The following is a 23,250-nucleotide window of genomic DNA, read 5'->3' on the forward strand; positions in this document are numbered from 1 at the left end:
ATCTTGAATGAATTGTGGTGAGCCTATTCTGAAGCAGCTCCTTCCAGTGAAGGTCTGTAGGTTGTAGTTAGTGGCGTGAGTGAGACTGGGATATTGTCTGTGTGTCGTTTGGTCATTAACTGTCGGATGGATTCACAAATTTGAGCTGCCAGACAAACAAAGTAGTGTTTAAACGTCCGAATCAGAATGGCTGGGACGGTCAATTGACCTGAACCTACTCCCCCTTTAATGCTCGGTGAGGTCCAGAGGCAACGCCTCTGTTTGTTCAGATCTGACCTCTGACACTGTCAGGTATCTGTAATAGAGTGCGCACACTGTCTGTCGATATCCTTGAATTGATTATGACTGCATCAGCAGGGACCATCTCCACATAATAATAATAATAATAAGAAGAAGAAAAAGAAGAAGAAGAAGAATAATAATAACCATCATGTAGATAATAACATAAACATTATCACAATGATGATGATGATGATGATGATGATGATGATTTGCAAAATTGTATACAAATATATAATAAATTTTGTGTTAATGTTATGTCACTTCATATAAATAGACTCCACACAAGACTGCATATTGCATAATATATTTCATCATGGTCTATTGATTTGTGTACGTTTATATAACATTGTCAGAACTCTATGATATGAGCAGTAAGTTTCATCAGGGCACAGTCCATGAACAGTGTTATATGGTATTGATCCTAGATACAGCTATTTAAATGTTTCAGGGTTTTTTTTAACTATTCAATTGCCATCATTACAGATTGAATAGATTCTGTAATGAAGTATATCTCCGTGATAATGCTGGACCTAATATAGATGTGAGTACAATATCGACTCCTCCATATTTAGTCATGTGCAATTGATATGTTAGAATTGTAGTGCACACCAAGGTTTTCAGGACATATGCTTTTAACAAGATTGACCGCCTCCGTGGCATAGTGGGTAGAGGTCTGCCTGGAGATTTATTTTGCTCAAGTTAAATATGAAAGTGCTCAACCCCACTTTGGACGCCAATGTCGTGGCCATAACATTTCCAAGTCCCATAGTGGGATTCAAACCATGGACCTTCTGAACAAAGGTCGGACACCTTGTCCACATGACCAAAGAGGTTAACCCCATCAGAAGTTGACAAGGTGAGGATGTCATCTCTGGGATGACTCCTACATACTCCCCATGAACAGAAGGTTCGTCCTGTACCTCATAGTAGAGTACCGAGACTTATTTTTGCTCCAATTTGATTTGTTTGTTTGTTGTTTAACGCTGCACTCAACAATATTCAAGCCATATGACAGCAGCCTGTAAAAAATCAAGTCTGGACCAGACAATCAAGTGATTGACATCATGAGCATCAACCCACGCAATTGGAATACGATGACATAAATCAATAAAGTCAGGGAGCCTGACCACCCAATCCCGATAGTCGCCTTTTACAGCAAGAATGGGTCGCTGAAGACCTATTCTACCCCGGATCTTCACTGGTCTCCAAATTGATATGAATTTGCTCAGCCCTGTGTTGGGCGCCAACCGTGACAAGCTAAGAATGTCAGCTGTATGATGACTCCACGCGCTGCTACACAATTATAAAATAAAACTATTCTCCGGTAAACTGCAGCCATCATGTAGCTGCAGTGTAACAGTGGTTGTCAGACAACAAAGGAATAAGTCCTGTAAACTGCAAGCTGTACCATCTCCATGTGATACAAACATATTTTTTTATCTTCCTATAATTTTCCTATTTCAAAAGATGCTGAAAGGCATATCTCTATACAGAACTTCATCAAGCTATACTAGTTTCTATGGGAGAGATGATATGCCTCAGCAGCTGCCGTGAATTTTAGAGCAGACTGTCTGTTTATTGTGTTAACTGCAGCTTGACAACCACAACAATGGTTGTGTAACCATTCATATAACTGTTATGCAACCTCTTGTGAGACTTGCATAAGAGACATTTTTTGCCCTCCCTGTGTTTAAACTGACCATTCATATAACTGTTATGCAACCTCTTGTGAGACTTGCATAAGAGACATTTTTTGCCCTCCCTGTGTTTAAACTGACCATTCATATAACTGTTATGCAACCTCTTGTGAGACTTGCATAAGAGACATTTTTTGCCCTCCCTGTGTTTAAACTGAAAAATCCTGTAGTGTTTTCCAAGCGTTCTTAGGAGATGTGTGTCATGTGTCTTCATTATTAGGTGTCGCTTTGAGGTCACAAAATACTTGTTTGTCACCACCATACCCATGCTGAATGATTTAACAGAAGACCTGTGCCTCTTCTGACTTACCTCTCTATGGCTGAAACAACAAATAACATTCCACTCCACTCCACTCCACTCCACTCCACTGAAAACATATCTACAAAATGTTAGTTATCTGTTGATTACCATCTTCCCGAGGCAAGTGAGTTAACTGACTATAAAAGTCCTGTTTCCACCCTTGCTGAACTAGGCTGGTATTATGGAGTTACATTTTGGCTGGACTAACAAGTCTGTGCATAGTCCAATCAAAATCGCGCACCGAAATCGAAATCCGGTTCGTAAAGTGTCATGCAGATTTTGGTCGACTGCAGGATTTGCAAAGCATGTGCACCACTAACTCGTTTTCAACAGATATTTTCTAAATCTTTTCATGCTTTTAATCAAGGTGCTCACTTGATTTGATGCACTTCGTTTTATCACAATATAGATCTTGATTATCAATCAAATCGTCTTGACTGGGCACCACCGTTTCGTTTGAAGCAAATGTAAGTGATATGAGAGGTTGAATCTGATTGGTCAGTAGGAGAGGCATAGAAAGGACATAACTAGTAATAGCCACTGGTGGCGCTACGATCAAGCCAAGGAATTCCAGCCTAGTTCGGCAAGGGTGGAAACTGGATTTTTAAAGTCAGTAAACTTTCTTCAGTTAACTCTTTTGGCTTGGGAAGATGGTTGATTACAAGCAAATGTAATTTCTGTCGCATAATAGGGCACTAATCACAGTCTCACTGAGCAGGTTTGCAGCCCTGATGTTGTGTTTTTGCCAATTTCTTGGTGTTACACCAAACTGTAATATTGCTGTATATCATTGTATAACCTACGGGTGAAACGATACACCGATATTCCGATGCATCGCGATACTTGACCCACTGTACGATATACGATAAACGTGGTCCCATTTATCGATACGCCACAATACGGAACGCAAATCTCAAGTACAGCTTTTCCTCGCTATTGTGCATTTCAATAAACGGCTAACTTGGTTATAGCGTGCGGTAACGCATGGCTCCCCAAAACCTACTTACATTTTTAATAAGCTCAGGTTTTACACTGACAGATGTTTTTCCCCATCTCAAAAAACATTATCAGCTGATCACCGCAAGCACAAAACACCGGGACTACCAGTCAGCAAAACCGAATTAAAGTACGCAATTCAATACCATCATTATGCTATCTTGTTATTAAAACGTGTTCATTGTATATCTAGACATGTGTTTGTAATATATTTTATTAATTTTATTCAAAATTTCATTGAATATAATTTTCATTAAGTTAGGTGAAATCGTGTGTGAAGGGATACAGCAAACACGGTCAGATTACCGCTTTTGACGCATTGAAACGAACTTTAGTTGCTAAAGAATGGATACATATATATAAAATAACATACTTTGACTCGTTAAAAGTCATATTTGTGGCAATTTGGCTAATATATTTCAACATAACATTTTCGCAATCGAAATACCTGTCGTGGGGAAGTCCCTATGGTGACTGGTCAAATTGTTCCATACGTAAAAATATCCTGCAACAGCAATCACCAGTACCAAAATGCTACGCTTGTGGTTTTTATAATTTGAAATACATATAGAGTAAAAGCTGCAACTAAAGAAACAAGATATTGGAATATAGTATTCCTGATAAAACAATAATTTCAGATACAATTTCTTCAACCATTGCATACAAATTCTTTGAAGTTGTATCACTGGTGAAGTACATTAATTATTTTCTGGTGTTTGAACTTTGAATTGTTTTGAAGTAAAGTTAGAGAAAGTTCCACTTTGAAGCTTAACAACTTCAGTAGTCTTGTTATTATAAAATAATGTTGACTGTTTCAAAATCATGAAAGGTTCAATCTTGACATGCTTTAAGTCTTGTTTTTGTATCATTGTGTATCAAGATAGGTATCATATCGTGACCAGAATATCGAGATGCATATCGTCTCGTGACCTTCCTGTATCGTTGCAGCCCTAAGCTATACTCAGTCTCAAGCCTCTCACCGAGTGTTTGAAGAAACTTCAAAGGGTGAACTTTGGTAAGGAGCCTGACTGGACCACTAGTTTTGATAGAAATGAGGAAATATTAGACATAGGTATGGTTGTTATCAGATGTTTTATAATCAATATTTAACTTTTTTTCAAGTATCCTAGGTGTGGAGGTAAAATTGTCCAAAAGAAAGAATTTTTCTTATATTTGAACATTAGCCAGAATACAGGTGGAATGAATACCATGTTCTTTAGCCATTTATTTTAGCTATTTTTATTTACTCGATCATGCCTTAAGTGCAAAACACACGAATGATGAAAGGAACGTCTTTCACTGACAGTGACAGTCTCAGTGGATGACCTCGAACAGCAGGATCACTGACCTGGCTACAATTTGGAGCAACCTAGTGAACCCGACAGGTGTGCTCGTTACCTGGATTTTTTCCTGTCTGTCACACCTGTCATTGTTACAGTGGCCCTACGTGTTGTCAAAAGGGAACCAACTGAATGCACCTTCACCTTGAATGTAATTGAGAGCATCAGGCTTGTTACTATCTTCAGCTATATCTGCAGATGACAGTAACTTCAGCCTTGTCATCTTGTGTTAGATGATACCTGAGTTATCACATGAGTAGGGAGATATGAGATGATGGCCTCTGGGATGACACTGCTTTTATTGTTCAGTTTATGGATCTGATCAATCAGAGAGAAAAGCCTCAAACAGAGAAGAATAAAACAAAATTGAATTCAATTTTTGTTGGGGCGGTGAGGTAGCCTTGTGGTTAAAGCCCTCGCTTGCCAGAGACCCGGGTTCGATTCCCCACATGGGTACAATGTGTGAAGCCAATTTCTGGTGTCCCCTGCCTTGAAATTGATGGAGTATTGCTAAAAGCCGCATACTCAAACTCACTCACTCACTCACTCATTTTTCGTTGATAGACAACTCTATCTTTGAAGGATTATCAAAAATGAAAACACAAGTACTTGAATCATGCAAAATTTACAACTATAAACTTCTGGTACAATAATTGATAATACATAAAATGTTTGTAGTCTAAAGGGGTCATAGCCTTCATAAATAGCTTTTACTACATAATTATCTGAAACATAAGCGTAGCACTTTGGTACAGCTGATTGCTGATACAGGATATTTTATACGTATGGAACAATTTGACCAGTCTCCATAGGGACTTCCCATGCAACATGTATTTTAACTTATGATAGTCAAATTGCCACAAATATGTTAATCAAGAAAATGCATTAAACATGGTCTAAATGGGTACCGCTTGGTTAGTTGGATAGTGGCTGAGTGAGTTCAAGGAATATTTTTATCTTCAATGAAACTTAATGTTTTTATGTTCAGGCTAGCAGACTCACATGTTTATGGCACAGCCTGCAGTGTACAATGTGTTGCTGAGGTGTTGCAGTATCGTTGCTGAGGTGTTGCAGTATCAGTGACAGATGCCTAGCTGTCAATCAAGCTTGTTAAATTAATTACTTGTCAAACCCAGCTGGCGTCCTACTGAAGTTTCCAATTATGCTGACTTCACCAGCAATCTTTTTGCTTTGACTGGTAGTCAAGTACCATGCTACCAACATTTGCCATTATGAGAGCAAATGTTACATTGCAAGTTTCACATGTACTCCAAATGTTAAAGATATCCTTGTAAAACTTTTAAAACCTTTTAAAGGTATTCAAGATTTCATATTGATAAATTTTAACAGTGACACAGATTAACAAGAATTTCAAGTGCTGGAGTGGTTTCCTGGATATGTTCCTTCTTGTTCAACTGTATAACAGTGTTGCCGAGATCCTCTGTACCAGAGTCAGATATGTCCTAGTTAAGTGTACCAGGGTCAGATATGTACTAAGTGTACCAGAGTCAGATATGTACTAAGTGCACCAGAGTCAGATATGTCCTAGTTAAGTGCACCAGAGTCAGATATGTCCTAAGTGTACCAGGGTCAGATATGTACTAAGTGTACCAGAGTCAGATATGTCCTAGTTAAGTGTACAAGGGTCAGATATGTCCTAGTTAAGTGTACCAGGGTCAGATATGTTCTAAGTGCACCAGAGTCAGATATGTCCTAAGTGTACCAGGGTCAGATATGTACTAAGTGTACCAGAGTCAGATATGTCCTAGTTAAGTGTACCAGGGTCAGATATGTCCTAGTTAAGTGTACCAGGGTCAGATATGTTCTAAGTGCACCAGAGTCAGATATGTACTAAGTGTACCAGAGTCAGATATGTACTAAGTGTACCAGAGACAGATATGTCCTAAGTGTACCAGGGTCAGATATGTCCTAAGTGTACCAGGGTCAGATATGTCCTAGTTAAGTGTACCAGGGTCAGATATGTTTTAAGTGTACCAGAGTCAGACATGTACTAAGTGTACCAGGGTCAGATATGTACTAAGTGTACCAGAGTCAGATATGTACTAAGTGCACCAGGGTCAGATATGTCCTAAGTGTACCAGAGACAGATATGTCCTAAGTGTACCAGGGTCAGATATGTCCTAAGTGTACCAGAGACAGATATGTCCTAAGTGTACCAGAGTCAGATATGTCCTAAGTGTACCATAGTCGGATGTGTCCTAAGTGTAGCAGGGTCAGATATGTCCTAAGTGTACCAGAGTCAAATATGTCCTAAGTGTAGCAGGGTCAGATATGTCCTAAGTGTAGCAGGGTCAGATATGTCCTAAGTGTACCAGAGACAGATATGTCCTAAGTGTACCAGAGACAGACATGTACTAAGTGTAGCAGGGTCAGATATGTCCTAAGTGTAGCAGGGTCAGATATGTCCTAAGTGTACCAGAGACAGATATGTCCTAAGTGTACCAGAGTCGGATGTGTCCTAAGTGTAGCAGGGTCAGATATGTCCTAAGTGTACCAGAGACAGACATGTACTAAGTGTAGCAGGATCAGATATGTCCTAAGTGTAGCAGGGTCAGATATGTCCTAAGTGTAGCAGGGTCAGATATGTCCTAAGTGTACCAGAGACAGATATGTCCTAAGTGTACCAGAGACAGACATGTACTAAGTGTAGCAGGGTCAGATATGTCCTAAGTGTACCAGAGTCAGATATGTCCTAAGTGTACCAGGGTCAGATATGTCCTAAGTGTACCAGAGTCAGATATGTCCTAAGTGTAGCAGGGTCAGATATGTCCTAAGTGTACCAGAGTCAAATATGTCCTAAGTGTACCAGGGTCAGACATGTACTAAGTGTACCAGGGTCAGATATGTCCTAAGTGTACCAGAGTCGGATGTCCCTTGCTGAGTGTACCAGAATCAGATATGTCCCTAGCTAAGTATACAAGAGTCAGATATATACTATGTGTAGCAGAGTGAGATATGTCCCTAGCTAAGTATACTAGAGTCAGATATGTCTTTAGTGTATCATGGTCAGATATGTCCTATGTGTACCAGAGTCAGATATGTCCTAAGTGTACCAGAGTCAGATATGTCCTAAGTGTACCAGAGTCTTATATGCCCTAAGGAAGTGTACCAGGGTGAAATAATCCCCAAATTAATTGTTCCTTTGTCAAAGACGGATGTATTTGTTCCTGTTATTGTTTCTGAGATGGGTGCCAAGTGTCTCACGTTTCTCAATATCATACATGCACGCTCAGTGCATCCAACATCAGATACATGATGTCAGAGATAGCACCTTGGCATGATACACCCCATGTTATCAGTTGGTGGTGAGTGAGTGACCGAGTGGGATAGCTTGCATTTTTTCAACTTTGGTGATATGAAAGAATTAGATGTTCTTTTAATTGGTTTAGTGATTGATTGAGTTGGGTTTAACACCGCTTTTAACAGTATTCCAGTTATATCGCGGCACGTCAGCTTAATATGGGAGGAAAGCCCCAAGTGATGGAGGTCTCAGACGTTTACCACTTCGGTGAAACCAATGAGCATGGGTATGGTGCTGACAAACCTAGAAACACAATTGGGGCGAACCGGGATTCGAACCCACAATCGTAGGTTTCTGGCGTGCCCAAGGGACGCAACTCTGCACAGCGAATCGCTGCACCTTAGACGACTGGGCCACCCGTGCCCCCTTAAATTGGTTTAAGTAGTATATTTTTGATATGTGTCAACACCTTGAGGAAATAGTATTTACTTCTTGACTATTTCTTACTCATATGTTATGAACATTGTGTGATTAAATGCTTTCATCAATGACATACAAACTTACAATTGTCCATGGGCCTTCTTAAAAACTAATAATATATATATATTGTGGCACACAGTAAAGTTGTGTAGTTTCCTAAATAATCTTTCCAAATGGTAGGCACTATTAAAGGCAATATGTTGAAAACTTTTATGTCTTGGGGTATGGATTCTAAATTATGGAAGTCAAGCTTAAGATTTAAGTGACAAAGTTTATTTCAATCCCCATTTATAGCGGGGATGTATCAGCTACTGCTCGTGTACAGTCAGGCCACACCTGGAACACCTGGAACACCTGGAACACCTGGAACACACCTGAACAATGGTGATGGACATCAGCAGTCATGTAGGTGGCCATATGCGTGGCCTGGTGAACTTTATCATGTCTACAAGGGTCAACGATTGATAATCTGGTGGGGTCTGGGACTGTTTTGAAAAATTTCATCTGTTCCAGAAACAAATGGTCTCCCTATTTTACCCAAAAGCAACTTGTTTTTGGATATGCAAGATGTTCTGAAAGGAATGTGTTGTTTTTTATTGTTCAGTTGTTTTGCTTTCTTTCACAGAAACTTCTTCAAGTCACGATATGGCTGAAATAGTGCCGATGTGACTTTAAATATTAACTCACTCACTCACTTTCACAGAAAAAAACTGATTTTGATTTTGAAGCAGCAATCCAAAAATATCCCGTCTCTTACAAATATCCCAGAAAATACTTTGCAAATTATTCTTCAAAATAATTCTGCCTTTCAGTTTTGATGACTTAAATTTTGTGTTGCACTCTCGTTGTTTCAACTGATAAACATCTTTAAAAATAACCCTTTAATGACATTTTGTCAATTTTTTTTCTAATTGTATTTGGATTAAAGACCTAAGTTTTGGAAGAACTAACCTGACGACTCAGTGATTAATATAGAGAGGCCTGACCAGGTGTACTATGTGTCAATATGTTGCTAATTGCATGAGTCTACCCATACAACAAGGTTTTTGGTAGGTTTTTTGTTTAACGCCACACTCACCAATATTCTAGCTATGTGACGGCGGCCTGTAAATATTCGAGTCTGGACCAGACAATCCAGTGATTGAAATCATGAGCATCGATCCACGCAATTGGGATCAATGACATGCATCAACCAAGTCAGCGAGCCTGACCACCCGATCCCGTTAGTCGCCTCTTACGACAAGCATAGTCACCTTTTACGGCAAGCATGGGTTGCTGAAGACCTATTCTACCCTGGAATCTTCACATCAAGAAAGTTCATCATACTAACCATGTCCGCTGTCATTCTGCGTGTCCTAAAACTCATTCACTCACTGACCCACTTCGTCATGATGACTGTACCTTGCAGTGGCGCCCACCTCAACCCGGCAGTGACACTGGGCATCCTCCTGAGCGGCGCCATCTCACCAGTCATGGCTGCTGCATATGTCGTTGCTCAGCTGACCGGCGCCATGGTGGGAGCAGGATTTGTCAGGGTGAGTGGAGATTAAGCATTTAAAGTAGTATTGACCCAGTGCGAAATGCATGCACTGCTAGATGTAACCACTCACAGTCACCTGATTGGTACCATGTGATCAAAACTCAGTGATGCTGTTTATCACAAGTAAAATGGATATTTCTCGAAAAGGGCACTTTTTTGTCAGTACTGAAAGTAATAGTTCTTACTAATTCTATATACCGTATTCGATGTAATTAGCGCCCCGCTCTAATAAGCGCCCATGGAGATATTTGCTAATATATTGGCTAGTGAACAATCCCAATTTACACCCCTTCTGACTGATCAATGTACACAAGACTTATTTATTTGTGTATGATATGCACTTGTGTGTTATATGCACCCTTAATTATGGGCAATTAAATTCTGGAAAAATATATCTGTCATGTATAATACACACACACTTTTCTTTTGTATCATTTCAGGCTGTCAGCATAAACCCCAAAATTTATGATCTTTCAACTGGTTTTTTTTACCAAAATTTTATTCTAAAAAGAGCCCCCTATTTTTAATTTTGAGAGCGCCCTGTGCGCTTATTGCGACGAATATGCTACTAAATTATCCAAAGTATGGAATATTAAGAGGATAATATGGACAAACCATAGACATGGACTCTTTCAGCACTGGGTGTGTTTATGCTGCTGGTGTTTGCCATTTTTTTAAACTTCCATCTTGTTTTCAAGGCTGTGCTGCCACTTCAGGAGTTCATGGCAATCAATGGTGGGGCACACATTCTCAACGCGCCAGTCATTGGCCCGGGGCCGGGCATCCTGTGTGAGATCCTGCTGACGACGGTGCTGGTGCTCACGGTGTTGCTGTCTGCCGTCGATGACCAAAACAAGTCCAGCCTCGCCCCGCTGGCAATCGGCTTTGCTGTGACTGTGTGCATCCTAGCTGGGTGAGTTGGCCATTCCCATGCTTGTAGGATTCACCAAGTCCTACATAGGCTTTATACCTGCAATAAAGACCCGTGAAGATGCGGGGTAGAATAGGTCTTCATCAACCCATGCTTGCCGTAAAAGATGACTTTGCTTGTCAGAAGAGGCGACTAATGGGATCGCAGTCTGATTCACTGATTTGGTTGATGGATGCCGTCGTATCCCAATTGCCCGGATCAGTGCTCATGATGTCAATCACTAGACTGACATGTAGCTGGAATTTTGCTGAGTGCAGCGTTAAACAGCACAAACTCCCACAATGAGATGATGCGAACAACCTCACTCCCTTGTGTTAATTGTCAGAAAGTAATTTATGCAAGAATTGGCATATGTGCTCAGATATAAGTTTATTTGCCTTTTTTGCTTCCATTGCTTCCATTGTCACAATTTGGATTGGGACCTCCCACCCCCTTTTGTTGCTGTTGTAGATCTACATCTGTATCATGTGAGTATAGGGAGTATCGAACACACTGTGACTTACTGAAACACATTGTAACATACTGAAACATACCATAGCTTACTGAAACATACTGTAACTTTTAGAAACATGCTGTAACTTACTGATACTTTCTGTAACTTTCTAAAACATACTGTAACTTCCAGAAACATGCCGTAACTTTCTAAAACATACTGTAACTTACTGAAACATACCTTAACTTACTGAAACATTCCGTAACTTACTGAAACATACCACAACTTTCTGAAACATACTGTAATTTACTTAAACATACCGTAACTTACTGGAACATACTGTAACTTACTGGAACATACTGTAACATACTGTCAATTACTGAAACATACTCTAACTTCCTTAAACATACCATAACTTACTGAAACATACTGTAACGCACTGAAACATTCCGTAACTTACTTAAACATACTGTAACTTACTTAAACATATACTATACTATACTTACTGAAACATACTGTAACTTTGTGAAGCATACTGTAACTTTCTGAAACATACTGTAACTTTGTGAAGCATACTGTAACTTTCTGAAACATACCATAACCTACTGAAACATACTTTAACTTACTGAAACATACTATAACTTTGTGAAACATACCGTAACATACTGAAACATACTATAACTTTCTGAAACATACCATAACCTACTGAAATATGCTGTAACTTTCTGAAACATACCATAACCTACTGAGACATACTGTAACTTTCTGAAACATACTGTAACTTCCTTAAACATACCATAACTTACTGAAACATACTGTAACATACTAACATACTGTAACTTACTGAAACATACTGTAACTTACTGAAGCATACTGTAATTTTCTGAAACATACCACAACCTACTGAAATATACTGCAACTTTCTAAAACATACTGTAACAAACTGTAACTTGCTGAAACATACTGTACCTTTGTGAAGCATACTGTAACTTTCTGAAACATACCACCACCTACTGAAATATACTGAAACTTTCTAAAACATACTGTAACTTCCTTAAACATAACACAACCTACTGAAATATACTGTAACTTTCTAAAACATACTGTAACTTACTGAAACATACTGTAACTTACTGAAACATACTGTAACATGCTATACTTACTGAAGTATCTCATCTGATCAATATGTTTATGTATTCTGCAAGTTTCATCACAAATATACCAGGCTAAACATGATCAATATCTGTCCCGGCTGTTGTGACACGAGGTGAAATGTTATCTGTGACTTTGTATCTGCACTGCCATCTGTGGGTGAAACTGAAGAATATTTCCCATTTCGATTATGATGAATGTAATTTATCGTTTGTGGTGGTCTTTGAATGTATGTTTCTCAGGAAGCTGAGACTCTATGCGCAATGTAACACAAATCTCCTTCAGGATGATAAAGTGTTATCTTATCTTTTCTATAAGGTAGTAAGGTTACATTTGTTAGGCAATGATTTGTATTTATGAGGTATTCCTATTTCATTCCAACCCCTATCTTATTACTAATGATATGGATGGTATGTATGGATGATCAACCTCTTTGTTACACTGGTTTGGTGTAGATTCTAACACCATTTTCAAGCACATTTACTAGGGCTGGGAGGAGTCCAAATTTACCACCCGGGTACCCACCCCTCTATTACCAGACCCTACGCGGGTACCCAGTGTAGGTCTCAGGAGATAGGTACAAAATGTCTGATTTTGAAATGTTTGACTGCAGCCCTGTCAAAAGGTGTTTACCCTTCACCACCTTATTCAACCTTCATGCAACATTATTCACCCCCTACACCACATCATTCAACCACTACACCACATCATTCTTCAACCTCTACACCACATCATTCAACCCACACCACCTCATTCAACCCCCAAACCACCTAATGCAATCCCCACACTACTTTATTCAACCCCCACACCACATCATTCAACTCCCACACCACATTATTCACCCCAACACCACATTATTCAATCCCTACGCCACCTCATTCAACCCCCATGCCACCTAATGCAATCCCCACACTACTTTATTCAAGACCCACACCGCCTTATTCAACCCCAACACCACATTATTCAACCCACACACTACATTATTAAACCCCCACACCACATTATTCAACACCCACACCACATTATTCACCCCCAACACCACATTATTCAAATCCTACACCATCTCATTCAACTCCCACGCCACATTATTCAACCCCTACACCACCTTATTCAACCCCTACATCACCTCATTCAACCCCCATACATTATTCAACCCCCACACTACTTTATTCAACACCAACACCACATTATTCACCCCCAACACTACATTATTTAACACCCACACCACATTATTCACCCCCAACACTACTTTAATCAACACCCACACCACATTATACACCCCCAACACTACATTATTTAACACTCACACCACATTATTCAACACCCACACCACATTATTCAACTCCTACACCACCTTATTCAACCCCTACACCACATTATTCACCCCCACACCACATTATTCACCCCAACACCACATTATTCAACCCCTACGCTACCTCATTCAACCCCCATGCCACATAATGCAATCCCCCCTCTGCTTTATTCAACCCCCACACCACATCATTCAACTCCCACACCACCTTATTCAACCCACACACTACATTATTAAACACCCACACCACCTCATTCAACACCCACACCACATTATTCAACCCCTACACCACATTATTCACCCCCACACCACATTATTCAACACCCACACCACCTCATTCAACCCACACACTACCTAATTCAACACCCACACTACATTATTCAACACCCACACCACATTATTCAACACCCAAACCACATTATTCAAACCCAACACCACCTTATTCAACCCACACACTGCATTATTAAACCACAAAACCACATTATTCAACCCCCATGCTACCTAATTCAACACCCACACCACATTATTTAACACCCACACCACATTATTCACCCCCAACACCACCTTATTCAACCCCCACACCACATTATTCAACCCCTTCACCACCTTATTCAACACCCACACCACATTATTCAACCCCAACAATTACACACCACATTATTCCCCATTAAAGCTGAGATGATACCACCAGTAATGTTAGTGTACTGTCTTTCAGTATCAACACTACCGGGGCCTCCATGAATCCAGCTCGCAGTTTTGGCCCTGCCGTAGCTCTCAGTGTGTACAATTCCAGTGTGTGGACCTACCACTATGTGTACTGGGTCGGTCCCCTCCTTGGAGCTATGATAGCCGCCATCTTCTACAGGTAGGTACAGTCTTGTACCACTATGTGTACTGGGTCAGTCCCCTCCTTGGAGCTGTGATAGCCACCATCTTCTACAAGTAGGTACAGTCTTGTACCACTATGTGTACTGGGTCAGTCCTCTCCTTGGAGCTGTGATAGCCGCCATCTTCTACAAGTAGGTACAGTCTTGTACCACTATGTGTACTGGGTCGGTCCTCTCCTTGGAGCTGTGATAGCCGCCATCTTCTACAGGTAGGTACAGTCTTGTACCACTATGTGTACTGGGTCGGTCCCCTCCTTGGACCTGTGATAGCCGCCATCTTCTACAGGTAGGTACAGTCTTGTACCACTATGTGTACTGGGTCGGTCCCCTCCTTGGAGCTGTGATAGCCGCCATCTTCTACAGGTAGGTACAGTCTTGTACCACTATGTGTACTGGGTCAGTCCCCTCCTTGGAGCTGTGATAGCCGCCATCTTCTACAGGTAGGTACAGTCTTGTACCACTATGTGTACTGGGTCGGTCCCCTCCTTGGAGCTGTGATAGCCGTCATCTTCTACAGGTAGGTACAGTCTTGTACCACTATGTGTACTGGGTCGGTACACTCCCTGAGCTGTGATAGCCGCCATCTTCTACAGGTAGGTACAGTCTTGTACCACTATGTGTACTGGGTCGGTCCCCTCCTTGGACCTGTGATAGCAGCCATCTTCTACAGGTAGGTACAGTCTTGTACCACTATGTGTACTGGGTCGGTCCCCTCCTTGGAGCTGTGATAACCGCCATCTTCTGCAGGTAATTTCCTCCAACAAGACCTACATGGACCCTCTTTATAAGCATAAGCTCTGCCAATGCTGTATTTTCATTTCAGCCTTTGAAATTGATAGATGGGACAAAAGTGCAAATAAACCTTATTTTCATGCTACTTTCAATGTTTTGAATACAATATCCATCATATTTGCATTAATGATGTTACGATCTATCCAAATCTGCAAAGTTGTATATGCCCATGAGACTTGCCCTTTAAATCACAATCTTATGAATTTACAGTAATTGTAGTGATAAGACCATTTTGTACCAGTGGGCCTAGGAAGACCACGTCAATCCTTTCAACTTGCATTGGGATTCCCCATCATTCCATTGGGGTGATTTAATAATGTCAAATGAATGGAAAAGAAATTGCCCCATTTGAGATTTCAAGAACTAAAATGAACACACAAATATGTATTATATGGTTATGTACATTATTTTGATATTGCTGATCCATTTCATCTACAGAATCATTTTTGCATGCCCAGAGAAGAGGTTCTTCTGCAAGGATTAGCTGGGCTGAAACTAAGGGGAGACAACTCTAGCACTATGGAACTGAGGGGAGATAACTCTGCCACTATATATTTGCTGAGTGAGGGCAACCACACAAAGCTGTTTCCTGCTCTATTATATATAGAAGAAGATCAGACCAGCTCACCTACTGGGCAGCCAATACCATACTTCCCGAGCATCTGACCTCGGCTTATCTTGTGTGTTTCACAATATTCTTTATACCCCGAGAAATCCAGCATGTCCTTACAAGCCAGATTAGAAGAAGTTTGTGTCTGTTTCCACAGAGTCACCTGTTTGCTACAGTCTGCTTCAACTATACCACTCAAAATAAGTTAAGGACATACATTTCTATTATTATAGTTAATCCATCATGCCATGACAGATTAGGTATAGTAATATGAAAGAATCAGGTGGTCCTTAGATCTTTTTTGAGTAGTATATGTTTTTAACCAATAAAGCTCAAATGTTAAAAAAGTTGTATTGTTTTATAATCTGCTTTGAAACAGCATCTTGATATTGAGTTTCTTGTGTAACTTTAAGGTCTCCGACACTTGCGGTTCTGCATCTATTTGTGTCCCTTTGATTCATTCCGAAACAAGTCTTGTGACGCTTGATTGTCTTTGTCACTTTCCTTGTATCGTCTTCCAGTGAATGTTGCATGTCTGTGACCTCATCCTGTCTTGCATACCTCTGATTCTCTCACAGAACTGTCAGAGTTCTATGCCAGTGATGCCGCGATATAACTGGAATACTGTTAAAAGCGGCGTTAAACCCAACTCACTCACTTACTCACTCACTCACTCACTCACTCACTATGTCAGTGTTGGAGCACAGCCAAATACTCCAGTGACTCCCACACTTTAACATGGGCTTACAATAGTTCTAGTGCTAAGGTGTTCGTAACTCCCACCCTTTAACATGGGCTTACAATAGTTCTAGTGCTAAGGTGTTCATAACTCCCACCCTTTAACATGGGCTTACAATAGTTCTAGTGCTAAGGTGATCGTAACTCCCACACTTTAACATGGGCTTACAATAGTTCTAGTGCTAAGGTGATCATAACTCCCACACTTTAACATAGGCTTACAATAGTTCTAGTGCTAAGGTGATCGTAACTCCCATACTTTAACATAGGCTTACAATAGTTCTAGTGCTAAGATCCCTTTGTGGTAAGGGCCCCTGATGTTTGTGTAAATGTTGAGTGGCACTGTTGCATATAGTGTATTGGTCGGTGTACATTATTGGATGTAATAGTACCGTATATGACCGTAGATAAGCCAAATTTTGAGGACCGGAAAAAAGATTCTATAAAATGGGTTTCGCTTATGTACGGGATACACTTTAACAAAGGTATTTTTCAGATCATGATCCGTCAGAAACGTCACCGGAAGACGGACCGGTACTGGTAGAGTACAACTGCCTGAAAGTTTGGAAGTTGCTACTACTACAGGCATTGTTGTATAAATGATCAATAAAATTATTATTATTCGCCAATGTTGTATAAGGTACTACAATTACCCAAATGACAAACACTGACTGAAGTATTTTGCTGTGCTCTAACTTTCAATACTCAATCTTCTGATACTCAAACCACAACTCTACCGTAAATCCTTGAATTTGTGCCAGTCGTTTGTTAATGTGTTTGGGAAGTTCCTCAGACGCAATGTCAATTGAAGACAAGAATTTACTCAAAGCATTTTTTGTTTTGCACGTTGACCAGGCACATATCCATGTATATTTCTTCGTTATTAAGGCGTTAATTCAAAGCTGGCATTTACTCAAGGATTTATTGTACTTGTCAAGTATGGTTGATATTTTATATTCTGTTACTTTATGGTTTTGTAAAATGATTGTTAGATCATATGCAAGTTTTATTTTCATATGTTACTTATGAATAATATGAAACAATTCATTTTTGCATAAAAACAACAAATTGGGTCCTGTTAGTAACAGAAAAGCTTTTTCTAACATTTGTAAAATCCTGATGCAGCCTTCTTGACATGCTTATCGACATGCTTATCGACATGCTTGATGAGATTGTTATGATATGCAAGGTCGTAACTGTAGGTCAAGGTCAAGCAAGCTGACATATTTCATATTCACATCACGACTGTTGACCTGTGACTCAACAATTTCAAATGTGTCACACATCATAGTAGCTAGTCTGATTTTGTTTAAATATGTTTAATTTAGGCCGATCCAAAGGGTTGCGTCCCCCCCCCCACACACCTTAATTTATTTTCCGATACCTAACTGTGTTAGTCCCTTTGTGGTGTGTTTTGTTCACTTCATGACTTGGGTGATATATATCTTCTGTGTTCAACATCTAGAATCCTGCCAACCTCTCCAGGCATCCAGCATACAACATAATTTGTCTCCCTGTTGAAGAGAAATGTGTACAATTAGGCTTAAGAAATAAAAGAATTGGTTCTCAGGCAATGTTTTTTGAAAATATTGTGCAGGCTGGCGGGTAGATGTTTTTTTTGTTGCTTTTTTTGTTATTGTTGTTGTTCATGCTAGTGTGTAACCAAATAGACAATATGTACAATCAACCTTGGAAAGGGCCTCCCTACATAAATGTATTCATTGATGAGTAAAATACTGGAATACATTATTTGACTACCGGTTCTGTTTGACTTAGAATATTAAAGGATTTTGGGGGTTGTTTTTTTTTTCAAAATTGAAATAAAAACAAAACGTGTGGTGAACTTTGATGATGCGGTCAGTGCCTGAGAACCAAGGCTATTATTATTTTTTTTAGCCTTACATGCGAACTAGGTGATACTGTGATATTCTATTAGATCGTCCTCAGGTTGAATGCAGTATTCCACCAAGCTTCAGTGAAATGACAGATAGTAAGTGATCCCATTGCAAGTATGGAATTTGTGCCGTACACAGGAAGTGCTGCATATTGTGTTAAGAAATCAAGTTGCGCTTGTGTCGTTTCCCCACAAACACTTTAAATGCACCAGGACCTGGCTTTAAGGTTTCACGTATCGCCTACACTTGAATGTAGAATATTGTCAGTGGTTGTGTTTTTATTGATGAGTATGTGACCAGTTCTGTCTTCATGAAATGACTTTTCATATTCATCTGGTGCAGAGGAAATCCTTCGTTATCTGGCTATTAAACTGTATATTTGTTGGTGCTGGTGTTGTTTTCATTCTCGGTGTTCTTTCATTCAGCTAGGTGACAGCAGCCTGTTAATGAATGGACCCATGAAGATCCGGGGTAGAATAGGTCACCAGCAACCCGTGTTTGCCATAAAATGCAACTTTGCTTGTCGTAAGATGCGACTAACGGGATCGGGTGGTCAGGCTTGCTGACTTGGTTCATGTATGTCATCGTCTCCCAATTGCGGGGGGCACGGGTGGACCAGTCGTCTAAGGCGCCGCGATTCGCTATGCAGAGTTGCATCCCTTGGGCACACCAGAAACCTATGATTGTTGGTTCGAATCCCGGTTCGCCCCGATTATGTTTCTAGGTTTGTCAGCACCATACCTGTGTTCGTGGGTTTCACCGAAGTGGTAAACGTCTGAGACCTGCATCATTTCGGGCTTTCCTCCCACATTAAGCTGACACGCCCTGATATAACTGGAATACTGTTAAAAGCAGCGTTAAACCAAACTCACTCACTCACTCACTCACTCTCCCAATTGAGTAGATCGATGCTCATGATGGCAATCACTGGATTGTCTGATCCAGACTCGATTATTTACAGACTGCTGTTATATAGCTGGAATATTGCTGAGTGCAGTGATAAACAACAAACAATGGTGACATCCACAAAACTACCCGGACTCATGGTTAGTCATGTGATATGTTTCATGAAAATTACGATAAAACTCCATGGTTACACAATAAGTCGCTTATGGTGGCAATTTTTTTTATGACTAAACGCATTCTCTCTCGACTTTTGTATGTTAGAGTAAAGATAAAGCTTCAGTCATCTTAAGTGTGTGCATGATCAGATTGTTTTATACATGTAGGTAATTAGTTTTTGCCAGAACTCTGGTAAAACAATTCACAATCGGACAATTTGTACCAAGCTCTTGATACCTACAGTGGGTACCCGAGTGAGGTTGGGTACCTTGGGAGTTACTGTGGACTTGTCCCTTCCCTGACCAACTTCTAATATTGTCAGGGCATGCTGCCATGCAATCAAACAAGTCACACCACTTGTCTGACCACCCGATCCATTTAGTTGTCTCTTGTAAACACATAAACTGAGCACAGGGTGCTGGGGGCCTATTGTAACTTGAAATCCAGGGGTGATTCTCTGTGAACACAAATTTCTGTAACTGTTCATGGGATGTGGGCATGTCCCTGATCACCCAGAAGATGTTGACCGGAGTAAGTGTTGGTCATGACGAGTGACTCTATTACAGACTAGTGAGTACATATTGTTATACACCACAGCCAGCAAAGTTGCAGACATATTTGGTGACCTGTAAATAATCAAAACCAGTGGTTGATATGAGCATCCCCAATCAAGGTATAATGACACACAATCCACCGTCTCACATTGTGACCACCCAATCCTCATTAGCCGACCCCTTAAGAGGAGTGTGAAATTAATTTATGAACCAGTCCCCAGGGTGAGATAAGTGATCTGACCTACACACGCACACGCACACACTACAGTGAGATAACCCGTGAGGTACCAAGGTATTCGGCTCTGGAACCCCGACACAAGGTACTGGATCATTTTCTGCTCTAGAATTCCGAGGATTAATGACAGCCACAAGCTGAGCTTGTACAGACGTGAGAGCTGCAGTGAATTCATACGAGTTTGTAGAAACAGGGATTTTATGACTGCTTATGTTTCATGATAGTTGGAAAGTGAGCAAGTTGGCATTTCAGCAATGTTGGAGCACTTTCACACCTTAGGACACAAAAGATATGCTTAGTAAATTGTACCTCATTCAGTTAGGGTACCTTCATCTAAAAAAAATAATTTTTTTATCTAAATTCATTAACACTGCAAGCAACATATCAGGAGTCCTAGAGAAAGTCTTCCTCTTGTAGGTCAGCTGATGTATTAACTGGAAAACTTTACCTTCAATCTCAACTTTGAACTGCCCAGAACTGCTTTTAAACATCTATTTTATTTTTGATTCCACAAATTCCTTCGCATACACTGTGTTTTCTTGCAGCGGATCCGCTTAACTGTGGACGAGAAGGAGCAGCATCAACTCATGGACCTGGATGTGGTCATGAGGGCCAATGACTATAAATACATCGTGCAATTCTATGGCGCTTTGTTCAATGAGGTGGGTTGTCATGTTTACAGGTGTCTGCTTTTGAGGTTCATTTGAGTCGGGTGTTTTATATTTGAGACTGCTTATGAAGTACTGTTAAACCAGTGCAAACATTTAATGTAGGATTAAAAGTTTTGAGACAACCCACCCCCATTCCAAAATCTCTACCTCGTTGAAAGAATGGATGTATTTAACAACAACCTGGCGACCATGCTTGTCGTGGTCAGGCTCGCTGACTTGGTTGATGCATGTCATCGTATCATTTGTGTGGATTGATGCTCATGATGTCGATCACTGAATTGTCTGGTCAAGCCTTGATTATTTATAGACTGCCGTCACATAGCTGGAATATTGCTGAGTGCAGTATTAAACAACAAACAATGATGACATCCATGCATTGAGCAGTTCAAGAAAAACAATGAATAAATGCATGTTAAATATTCCTTATCTGATGTGCATGGTAACAGGTGTTTCACAACCGGAAGATGAGTCCATATCTGTTTCAATCATGTCGGCTGCTCTACTCCCAGGTGAGGAACAATGCCTCACCTGACGGCAATACGAGTATTGTCAGCTCATGCTGTTGCCAGGCAACTAAGTCTGTCCACATGACAATAACTACGTTGTCAACGAGATACTGAAGGGCCATTAGTTACCTCCCCTGCTCAGCACCATCACTATCTGAGTCTGGGAGACCCTGCCAACCTGTATTACAGACGGTGAGACTCGCCAAGGACAACAGGGACCAGTGTTGGAGAACACTGTGCCGCCGCAGGACAAATCGTCAATATCATTTTGGACAATATTTTTATGACACACTGTGCTCAGTCTTAAAAAAAAATTAAAAATCCGAATACATATATTCATGATCCCTAGCTTTTTATATTCAGAATAGATGTACTGTACATTCAACAGTGTCAAAGTTATCACTTCCACAAAATCAGGTGGCAACTGTTGCCCGCCATTGTAGTTGCTACCAGATTCACATCAGTGGACTGGAGACAAGCACGGGGAACCAATTCTGAGCCTTTCACACAATTTTTCACACTTACAAAGACAGCAACACTTGATGGTCAGTTCTGCATGTTGATTTATTGTCATTGTGAAATAAAACAATCTCTTTCTCATTTACAAACCCCAATGAAAATATTTACAACATAGCTGATAATAAAAATATGCTCTTTGAACATCTTTCATACGACCTAAATTAGTGTAAACACATCTCATCCAATCATGAGAGCGTATGGTTTCGTGACATCTCTTACATTGCATTAATACTGTGTCAGAAACAGTTATATAAACTTTGCTTCATAAGATTTAAAATGTGAACAGTTCATTTTCTGGGTATTCTCATTTTCCAGCAGACACTATATTTCATTGATGGAGGTGCTTCATAAAAATACTGTCATACTTATCTTTTCTGTTATGTACAAGAAAACTACTTGATTTGAAATTCAAAATACTTTCTCCAAACAGATTTTATGACTTCAAAATATGTTGTCTTCAAGACATACTCTATAAAAAAGACATCAAATTTCTTAATACTCACATATGGAACTAACAAATCTGTTCATGCCTAAATTGCCGACGTTCATACACTAAATATATTCAATTTTCTTTATGAATAATGTGATAAACTTAACAAATACATACATTTTTCAGGCCAAATAATTATCTTGTTCCAATCCGCACGAGGCTACACAAAACTTTTCAAAATAGCAAAAAGGTAAAGAAAAGAAAATAACTGTCAACTGTTAAACTTTTTCACTGCCAATTAGTTGAAAATGTACTTAAAGAGTTTATTTTGAGAAAACCCTACAGTATTTCTTCTTAACCCAAAACAATCATTATGACCAGAACAAACTGTGCAACAAAATACGAAATTCTCTGGTCTTACATCTAGTTTTTACCTCTGACAAAAGTAATTAAATCAATTTCCACACATGCACATTTAACCCTTTTTACAAATTAGTCCTAGAACTTTTGCATCCGCTTTGTGACTTAAAAAACACTCGCCACAGCAGCGAGTGAGAGAAAAGGTAAAATTTACAAAAAATCCAGTGAATGGTGCTGCATTCCCAGATTCAGCTACATGATATAT

The 23,250-nt window shown here is 40.0% G+C and overlaps 1 protein-coding gene across 2 annotated transcripts in view; it reads left to right on the forward strand.

Annotated features, from left to right (window-relative positions):
• LOC139468001 (aquaporin-8-like) overlaps nucleotides 1–19,032 on the forward strand; it is a 28,645-nt gene extending 9,613 nt beyond the window's left edge. For both annotated transcript variants that reach the window (XM_071249643.1, XM_071249640.1), the window contains exons 2-5: nucleotides 9,767–9,893; nucleotides 10,597–10,811; nucleotides 14,442–14,591; nucleotides 15,844–19,032. In XM_071249643.1, the coding sequence (XP_071105744.1) occupies nucleotides 9,767–9,893; nucleotides 10,597–10,811; nucleotides 14,442–14,591; nucleotides 15,844–15,889 (538 nt within the window). In that variant the 3' untranslated portion in view covers nucleotides 15,890–19,032. The remainder of the gene's footprint in view (nucleotides 1–9,766; nucleotides 9,894–10,596; nucleotides 10,812–14,441; nucleotides 14,592–15,843) is intronic.
• Nucleotides 19,033–23,250: the final 4,218 nt, after the last annotated feature.

The sequence above is a fragment of the Haliotis cracherodii genome, unplaced genomic scaffold (genome assembly GCF_022045235.1).
Source record: "Haliotis cracherodii isolate W230 unplaced genomic scaffold, xgHalCrac1.p SCAF_2, whole genome shotgun sequence".
Classification (NCBI taxonomy): domain Eukaryota; kingdom Metazoa; phylum Mollusca; class Gastropoda; order Lepetellida; family Haliotidae; genus Haliotis; species Haliotis cracherodii.